The sequence below is a fragment of the Bidens hawaiensis genome, unplaced genomic scaffold, assembly GCF_021521415.1.
Source record: "Bidens hawaiensis isolate Kalapana, Puna unplaced genomic scaffold, B.hawaiensis_p1.1 tig00035603_1, whole genome shotgun sequence".
In the NCBI taxonomy this organism is placed as follows: domain Eukaryota; kingdom Viridiplantae; phylum Streptophyta; class Magnoliopsida; order Asterales; family Asteraceae; genus Bidens; species Bidens hawaiensis.
This window is the reverse complement of record NW_027496201.1, coordinates 96,560-106,959: the sequence shown is the minus strand read 5'-3', so window position 1 is coordinate 106,959 and position 10,400 is coordinate 96,560. Positions and strand designations below refer to the sequence as shown.

General features: G+C 33.5%; 1 protein-coding gene across 1 annotated transcript; it reads right to left on the bottom strand.

The window, feature by feature from the left end:
• Window positions 1–55: 55 nt before the first annotated feature.
• On the bottom strand, window positions 56–1,832 carry LOC143587599 (arabinogalactan protein 41-like). Its single transcript, XM_077068847.1, has 2 exons — window positions 1,633–1,832; window positions 56–261 (listed from the first exon to the last, which is right to left on the bottom strand). The coding sequence occupies exons 1-2, from the start codon at window positions 1,754–1,756 to the stop codon at window positions 158–160; spliced, it is 228 nt and encodes a 75-aa protein (XP_076924962.1). The 5' UTR covers window positions 1,757–1,832; the 3' UTR covers window positions 56–157.
• Window positions 1,833–10,400: the final 8,568 nt, after the last annotated feature.

Here is a 10,400-nt window from a genome sequence, read left to right as displayed (position 1 = left end):
CTAATAATTATCTGGCTTAACTAGATAAATACATATTGGACAATGACAAAGCAAGTAGATTAATATCAAGAAATACAACTAAATTATCGTCACAATGATGCTTGGTAACACAAATCAAAACCTGTCTCTTGATCTACTAAGATAATAATACAAAAGTTTAAAAGAGGCCGTATGGGAAAGCGTCCAACGGATGGATGAGGTAGGTTAGAAGTAACGCCCCGATCATCAACGCATAAGCGATGCCCTGGTCGATCGAAGTACCTGTAACACAAAAGCAACATTAATCATTCATCTATCAAAAATGTAGCTAAAGATACCTAACTAATGTTAGTAGGAGACACGATATTCAATTATCTTGTTGCTAAAATAATTGGTTTGTGAATTGTGACCATCACATGTGTTTGTATGTGCAATTAAATGGACTAACTACATTTAACCACCAAAAAGTAACATTAAAGTAGAATATTAATAATAGCATCTGGTTCATTCACATAACTTCTTGAGTTACCAACTTGTGAGCATAGTTAATGAAATTCCAAAAGCCAAATTATTTTGGTGCTCATGAGATTAATCAAACTTCACAAAATGCAAAACAAGATACACACAGAGAAACAACAATTCAATTCTATTCACAACTGCTTCAATCAATATCTAAGAAAAATAAGCAGAAAATAATCAAGCCATTCACGAGCTACTCGATGTCAAATTGATAAAAAGCTTGAAACGAGTCGAGCCTTATCGAGCCCGATCCGAGCATCAGCTTCAAATAAAGTTCGTTTAGTTATCAAGCCCGAGCTCAAGCCTCGTATGGGAAGTTCATTTAGGCTTGTCGACCCTTAACGATCATTTAGGCTTGTTGAGCACTTGAGCCTTAACAAACCTAGTGTATTTTTAAATTTTAACTCTTATGAACTTCTATGTATTAATTTCAAACTACACGCCCAAGCTTGAACCAAGCTTTAGCTCATTTAAGGTACTGCACACGAGCTTAACCCGACCTTAGGCTCGTTTAAGGTTTTTCTCAAAATATATAAAAACAACAAAAAGTGTGTGTAAATTAATTAATAACTAATAAACAAGGTGAGGCGAGCTCAAACTTTAAATTTTAACTCTTTTGGAACTTCTATGTATTAATTTCAAACTGCACACCCGAGCTCGAACAGAGCTTAAACTCGTTTAAGGTACTGCACACGAGCTTAACCCAACCTTAGGGGTTGTTTGGTAGCCTCTTAACAGTCATTAAATTAACAAGCTACCTCTTAACGGTTAAGAGGTAGTTTTAAGTCTGAATAGTTAAGAGATAGCCTCTTAATGACTGTTAAGAGACTACCAAACAGTCCCTTAGGCTCGTTTTAAGGTTTTTCTCAAAATATTAAAAAACAACAAAAATTGCATTTAAATAAATTAATTGATAAATAATAAACGAGGCGCGCCGAGCTGAGCTTAAGCTTAAAAAAGCGACTCACAAGCCGAGCCCAAACTCTCCTACAGTAATGTTTGAGTTCTTTTATAAATGATGAGCAAACAAATATATCAGATCTAAGTACAAAAACAGCAATATAATTCAATATAAACTGCATTAATGTATATAATAGATTTTTGAACCAAACATATATGAAATGAATAGTTTACCATCACTAGCAGGAGCTGGTGCAGGTGCAAATGACTGTGCCTGGACACGTGGACAAACAATGGTTAACAATACCGCTAGCATGACCACCATTGTGGTCATCAACAGAGCTCGAGTCACTGCCATTAATCAAATTCAACACACACAGATTTGTCTAGTTGAAACCTTAGCTAGATATGTATCTAGAGTTTTGGAATGTGTGTGTTTGTGTTTTAACTTAACAAGGGTGGTGGTGTTTTGTTTATATATGGGAAGAAGAAGAAGAAATAAGAAGACACGTGGGACCAGGACTGGACGGGACTTAACGGTAGTCGGTTAACAGAATAATAAAAAAAGTTATTGGGTGTTAAAAATACGTGTAACAAACATGTTGGGTGGTGTGTTTGTGTTTGGATCTAAATAACAATTGGAGGGCTAAAACCTTAAAACTGTGTGCCGGCTGTCCTTAATAGTTGTTTCATAATTTATTAATATTAATACTTTCTAAAAGGAATGGGTCTGGAATATTTGATGAAATATCAAATATGTTTAGATGATACTCAAATCCACGACCTTCAAAAGAAAACTCATGAGGGGCAATCATTGGACTATGGATGCAAACGAGGCGAGTTACTCGTAGGCTACTTGAGATCAGCTCGTGAAAAAGCTTGATTGAGCCCGATTTTTATTTATCGAGCTCAAGCCAGCTCACAGGCGTAAAGGAGTATGTTATTATACATGTGAGGGACTAGAGTGTAGTTGGGAAAACAATGACAAAATTGCCCCTCACGTGAATGGTACGATGATGGGCTTAACGACTATACTTAACGGAGTTAATGAATTCGGGTTTAGCTGAAGGTGAAATGAAACCACATGGACCAAAATCGCAAATTTAAAACTATTTGACTAAAACAGCATATTTGGACAAACCACATGAACGAAAACCGCAGATTTGAGCAAACCATAGAGACGAAAACCACAATTTACTCTAATCAATAAATTGTAAACGTGTCTAGTAGGCTCAGCTCATTTAACACACACCCCCCCCCCCCCATTTGGTTTATAAAAACAATAGTTAATTAGATGAATTAATCACTTATTCACCTCATTAACACGTATGATTATTTTCATTAATTAACTATAAACAAGGTTAGATGTTACATAATCAAGACATGCGGGTGCAAATTCAAGACAAGGTCATTGTCCACATTAATGAACACAGTAACACATTCCTTGGTTTCACGAATAATTCAATATAATCATGTTTTGCATGTTAATCGTTTTCCTAACAACTAAATAGTACTACCATCATCCTCAACTGAAAATCATGAGAGATGAGGAAGTGACACCAAAGAAGAAAGGAAGATGTAAAAGAAGTGTGGGGTTTATGTTTTTTGTTTGTAATTTAGAGAAGTCGAACGTTGTTTAACACGAATTTGTTTATTTAACACGAGACTAACACAACCTCTTATGTGCTTAACGACCCCCTTGTGAGTAAAAGTAAAGAGATGATGTGACTGATTTAGCATCGGAAGAGGTAAATAAGTCAAAGTCCTAAGTATGGGGTACATTTGGCACAACCCATATCTTATACAGGGTTTGGATCAAATACAAATGCAATTAACGTGCTAAACAGGAGAATCAAGTAGAGTAATTATGTAATTACTCTATGATGTAATTACATAATTACTTTATTTGTATATATAATTACTATACTTGATTCTCATGTTCAGCACATTAATATCATTCGTATGTTAACATTCCCCATATTATATATACATAGATATTTATTTTTTATTTTTTTAGAACGACTAACTCACACATCCACTAATCTTACTCCTCAGTTAATACCTTTTGTCCACCACATGACTCAAATCCTCAATCTCTTGGGGATGAATACATTTTGGTTACATATCAGTACCATTAGACTACAAACCCTTTAGTACATACATATAGGTATATGCATACACATAGGTATAACTGTATAAGAGATTAAGCATAACACAACATATTGTACGTTCATAATAAAAATCATAACGGTTGAAGGAGTGAGAGGCTTAGTTTCTTTCGAGACGATTGGACCATCTCTAGTGGGCCAAGTTTGGTTCATCAAATGAAACCCTCCACAAATTTTTAAAAATATTTCAACTGTATTTTATAAAATGAAGCCAGTCAACATTGGTAACTATGTGCATTAAAAATAAAAAGTGTATATGTTACACTTTCACAAAAACATGTATGTCACATTAACAAAGGACTAATGAGTCAAAGTCAACTTTCTAAAACATCAAATACAAAACAAAACTGATGAATTGCACATTGTGCAACAAAAACTCTGCCTTATTCAGATTATTGTTACAGAGTTACCAAACAAAACACAAGTTGATACTATGGATATGATGCCAAAGGACCAAAGGACAATGTCACATGACCAAGCCTGACCTTGACCCTGACCCTAACCCACACCCACATGGGCTCATACCGAACCACTTTACCAGAAATACAACCCATTTAGGGACCCACTAAACCAGCTATACTGATCCCTAACCAATCATAGGATTCATGTCATCCGGTTGAGATAATGTTGACCAAAACATAGTTTTTTTAATGTTGTTACTTCACAAAATATAAGCATACATGCCTACATTCTATTTCATTAAACTAAATCCCACCTAACATACATAGTTTTAAATGCATGAACATTAACAAAATCACACATGGTTTAACAATAATCAAGTTGAAAGTTACATACTCGGCATGTTACATGCTCGGATCCTGAAAAACATATGAACTCGTTAGCATTATACATGTTATTAGAATGATCCGAAAAAAATATATTTAGATGATTATGACATACCTCCATTCCACATTTTATACAATCAGGAGATTCACAGGACTTATATTCATCAACCAAACTCTCAATGATATCCCGGGCCTCATCAAATTCTGAAAGAACGTTGTGCGCATCAAATCAAATTACTTGTAAAGGTTTTCCAAGACAACATCTAGCTAGACCAACAAAACTGTGGTAAGAAGTTATTAGTAGCCCTCTATTGAGAACATAATATAATCTTCAATGACGCAGAGCGAAAGTACGAAAAATAAACATAGAACTTTTCAAAGAACTTGATATAATATTGAATGAGAAATACATTATATCAAGGTCCCTTTTATGGGGAATTATATATTTGGCATTAAAAACTGAAACTTATTTTCGTGAATTTGGTTGGTACAAGTAAGAGTCTGCTAACTCTTAAATCAGCTCCCTATCCTTAGTTAGGCCTATAAATGGCTATAACAAATCTATAAAAATATCAATGTCATCATCATCCTTAAGCTACCAATAAGTAACTCACTACACATAGGTGCAAGGGGGCAGTGCACTAGTATACATTGCTAACCCCTAAATATTCACAATAATAATAATAATAAATTAATAATAATAATAATAATAATAAAATAATAATAATAATAATAATAATAATAATATTTAGACTACTTATAAGTTTATACATACTTGCATATTTTTCTAATTCCAACTTATTTCGAATGATTTTAAGAATTTTCATGTCGCAAGATGATTTAACTTATGTTGAGTGCTTGTTGTTTCAATATCTTTAATTCTCGCTATTAGTACATTTGTGTCTAATTAGCCACTTTGTATGATATATGAACTTCTTGCTATGAATGTCGTTGAAATGGCTGATCTTCATGTTTTTATCCTTCTATTTTGAGGTTAACTTGATGAACCGTACGGTCGCTAGATAATCGTTGCTAGAAAATATAAAAAGTTTTCTTTAAAATGAAACATATTGTTGTTGAATTCTATGTACCAGGTCTTTTGACTTGTCGACCCAAGTCTTGGCCAACGTCAATTACTTGAGAAATAAAGTTATTAAAATAAAATGAGTTAAAAGCGTGGATTATTTATGTTACTAGGGGTGGAATCTTTAAACTTTTTCATCATTAGTTTGCCATTTAAGAAACGGCTATGAATAGAGGTGCACAAAAAAACAGGATCCAAACCTAGTCGGGCTCCTTTGAAATTGATTTGAAACCGATTGAAACCATGAGTTTGAGACCGGTTTGTAATCCTTTCCACTTAAGCATGTTTGTGCACCCCTAGCCTTGAGGGGAAGAAGCCAATTACACCAACACAAGTACACAACTACAAGTCTACAAGTGCATAATTGGCAATTGGTCTATGTCTTGGGCCAAAATGCAAGACAGTATTGGGCCAAAAAATGCATGGCTTTGTTTTAGTTTGCCAAAAATGCATAGTGACCCGGATTAAATTATAGTCTCTCGATCACAACCAAGCTATAATAAATAGATAAATATTGATCATAATACCATTCATTACATTACCAATTTAAATATTAAGTTACATGACTACAACATATCTACTTATTGTTTTAACAATAATACATAAACGATTATATAACTGTATAACCACCTAATCTTGTTCTCCCACTTTAACCGACAAGTACAACGTATAGAGTCCTTGCGGCTCTCTACTTAAACTTGGTTCTATACTGAACACACCCATACTTATGCAAACCTATCTTATTTATTTATTTTCTACTAAAAGGTTTACAAAATACGATACATAAAGTTACAAACCACAAGATTAATAACTTATGTAACATAACATACTAACCTGGACATATTTATTCAAATTCAATAACACATTACCAAAACAAAAAGTTATGTAACATCAAACTGATTATCAATACTGCCATAAAAAAGCCCCCATGGCAAACTTCCTCTTTTGGTTCACGTCTCCGGTGATCGGGAGGCCATAGGAACTAAGCAAGCAATCAAGCTTCCATTCGGGCATAGTCTCGTATTCTGCTCGTGTGTATCTCGGGTAATGCAATGGCATCTCAAAGTGCCCACAACAATCCTTCGGTTGATGCCCGTTAGCTTTCGATTGATGCGTGTTCGTGTTCGGGACCGATGGTGCCAAAGATCCCATATTATTGCTTGTTCTTTATTTATGTTTTTGCCTAGAAACCAAAGTTGTTATGTGTTGGTATTTATATAGGAAAAAAGGTGACATGAGTTGTTAAAAGTAGGTGGTGTAATTAATAAACACGGAGAAAACAAGGGGTGTCGATATGTAAGAGAATAATTGGTATACTTTTCTTTGGTTCTATAGGTTAACAAGAATTAGTAGCCTTTATTATTATTATTATTATTATTATTATTATTATTATTATTAATTTATAATTTTTGATGAAAACAATATAACTTACAATGAAACAAGGCAGGTGTAAATGTGTGATTGTAATGTCACTAATTTGTTAGTTTGCTAAAAATTAATGACAGGTATTAAAAAGATTGAATAAGAAGTATTAATTTTTTTAACACGTATCCTTTTATATATAACACAAACCGAACTACATCTGAATAATGGGTAAACGAGCAACAAGCTGCGCCGCTATCCCCTTTTGAATCGCAAAGCCTATTCTACTAAATATAATAAAATTGTATTAATAAAATTGTTTATCAAAAGTTAATATATGTCTCTTCTCGAATCATGATTATTCCTGTTTTATTATTTTTTTTATGATCATATGCTAAACTTTTGGTTAATTTAGCTCCTAAGCTAAATTGTTCATGATGTAAATAAGACTAATTGTAGTAGGGCTACAAATGTGGTCGATGAGGGCGAGAACACTGCCCCCTATGCGACAAAGGGGCGATAAATAGAGGGGGCGACGATAATTTGTCGCGAGGGTGGAGAGATGATGTTCATGACGTGACGATCAGTGATTGGAGGGTGGGCGATTTGTGGGCGAGAACACGGCCCCCTTTGACTACATATCGCCCTTTTTTTGTTGCGTGTCATTCAAAACCTCATTTTGTAACTCATCTACTATACATAGCTTAATATGTTAGTTTGCTTTATTTAAAATGTTCATAAAGTTTTAATGAAAGCCATAAAGTTATGAGCAAAATACTATCAAATATAAACTTTCTATTTTTTATTTTTTTCATTTATGGTATCTATAAGGTAACAAATGTCAAAAAAAAAATATATGTAATTTCCAAATTTGCATATATGTGGCTTATAAGGTTACATATGCGTAAATAATACAAAGTACATATACGTTGCGTATAAGGTACATATATTTAACTTTTAGAGCTACATACTTCTACAAAAAAAACTTTTTAAAACTGTTTTTTTTATTTGTTACCTTAGTTATCTTTTTAGTAAACGATTATAAAAAAAATAAAATTCAATTTATTGAATACATATGTCGGTGACCACACACTACCAAATATGCTATAATAATTACTATATATAGTAACCTAAAACCATATTAAGTGGCATCCATATGTTCACACTCACAACACAAACACAATTGTATACGAAACTATAGGTTGGGGTGAGGAGAGTGTATGATCTGTCCTTCAACTTTTTTAGGCCACACATGTTTGCACCAAATCAATGCCATTCAAGGAAGGTAAATAGTTCGTGTCGGGGTAGTTGGTAGTTAGTTTACTTGTGTAATAAATAGAGGTAGGTGCATGAAATCGTTTGCTATGAAGATGTATATAGACTAGTTCCTAATAAACTTACGATATAGGAATACATAGGATCGTTAATCTCATTTTTTGAATAGTGGTTAAGTGAAACCGACTAGTATTTTGATACGTTTTGAGACGTTTAAACGGGTTGTTATTGTTGTAATACTGATTAATGAGGTGTACATGTTTATATTATTCACGATAGTTGGCCGATCATCACAATTTTTTTTATTAAGTTGATTTGAAAAAAAATGTATGAGTTTATTTGATTTAACTTAAATTAGACAACATGTCAATGTGAATTTATTTAAATTAGACACAACGGGTTACACATATATGATTTGTTAAATTCAGACGTGTCCAAAAGAGCTGCACTACTGATGACCATTTTCTGTCTCCACCGCCTATTCGTCACTACCACCTCCACCCATTTCTAGTAGTCGCCATAAGAAATTGAAATTGAAAATTGAACAAACCGAACTAAATTCAAGTATTTCAAAACAGAGCTGAAAAGCGAATTCAAATTCAGTTTGACTTTCTATTCAAATAAAAGTAACTTTTGTTTTAAGAAGAAAAAAAACTTCATTTCCATTTGCATTTTTCTAATTTCCGTTTTAAGCGTAAAATTAATGATGCAAGTATGGCATATTAAGACCAAGTATGGCCCATTAAGGATCATAATGTTTCATTAGAAGCAATCATAACTTTTAAGGCTCAAATATGACACAATACTATATGTATGATCCATTACAAAATATGAAGGCTTGATATGAGTCAATTTACTTTAAGATAAACCATTTAAAGCATGATATGATATAATAAGACACCTCACTTTTTTGTTAGAGATGCCATGACTCTTACCGCAAATTATGATATGCAATTATGCATGATTCATTTAATTCATAAAATCTGAATATGACTCACTACACTACAACACAGTTAACACATCAAGGCCTAGTTTTTGTTTGAACACCTTTTCTATATTTATTTTTGTCACCGATGAGATTTTAATTCCTCAAAACTTGAAAATACAAAGTGTTATCCGACATATTAGAACAAAAAATCTTTGGTAACACATTTAAGTCATAATATGTCCTAATAAGGCCTTTCATGCCCATTTAAGACTTTAGTCTCTTAGACTTGATACTCAAATATGATTCATTAGTACATGTATTAATAGTTATAACCTAACGTCCTAACACCCAATAGAGGTGTATAAAACCGGTTTTAAACCCAAACCGATATATAAACCGAACCGGTTTAGTCAACGGCTGGTCAAAACCGGTTTAGTAAATGGCTGGTCAAAACCGGTTCGGCTCACAAACTGGTTTAGAAGCAAGATAGGTCGGCCTGGTCACGTCGGATCGGTCCGGTTTGTACACCGGTTTAACCAGTTTTAAACCGGTTTTCCTCAAACCGGTTTGGTAGATCTTAAGGGGAACCGGTCATGAAACTGGCGATTTGGGTGAAACCGGTTTTAAACCTAAACCGGTTCGGTTTGGTTTGCCTAAAACCGGTCCCAAACCGTTTTTTTTACACCTCTAACACACAATATAACTATGTAACTTACCCTAAAAAATCATCTCTCTCATTATTGGACTACTGGAGAGAGCGGGTAATGCGCAATGGTTAGAACAAGCCCAAAGTTAGGAATGGATCAACCATAAGCCCAAACACAAGAGATGCACCTTGCCCAATAAATGTCCAAAATGCAAAGAAAAATTATTAGAAAATTATAATAAAAACTTTAACAAGGATTAAAAAATGGATTTTTGAATTTTAATCATCCCAGCGTTCACCTATTGGCCGAGATTACTCCCAACTCATAAAATGTTTATAAATAGTCCCAACTTTGGACGTATTTTTTGTAAGTAGTACCCCCATACTAATCATCAAGTAAATCCGTTAGCTTTCAAGCTCGGGACTGTCTATATACATTTTTTGAGTTGAGATTAATCTCGTCCAATAGATGAAAGTTAGGATTACTAAAATCCAATTGCCCCTAAGGAATATACTAACAACTTTGTGGTGAGACTTGTTTGAAAAGCATCCATTCAAAATTAGCTCGGTTTGTAAACGAGATGGGTCCGAGCTAATGTAAGTTACTATTGCTTATAAAATGTAGCTCGAAATGGCATTATCAAAATTAAATTTATAAAATATTTTGTACTTTAATAAATAAAACATAAATATATCTTATATATTATATAACATCTATTTTTTTAACGACTAACATATTTTCCAAATGAGCTAC

What these genes read in the sequence shown, in the direction of transcription:
- LOC143587599 (XM_077068847.1), bottom strand. Translation starts at nt 1,756, where the DNA reads ATGGCAGTGACTCGAGCTCTGTTGATGACCACAATGGTGGTCATGCTA. An exon ending in ACCAGCTCCTGCTAGTGATG is followed by an intron (nt 262 to 1,632) that starts GTAAACTATTCA and finishes TTTGTGTTACAG; the next exon opens with GTACTTCGATCGACCAGGGC.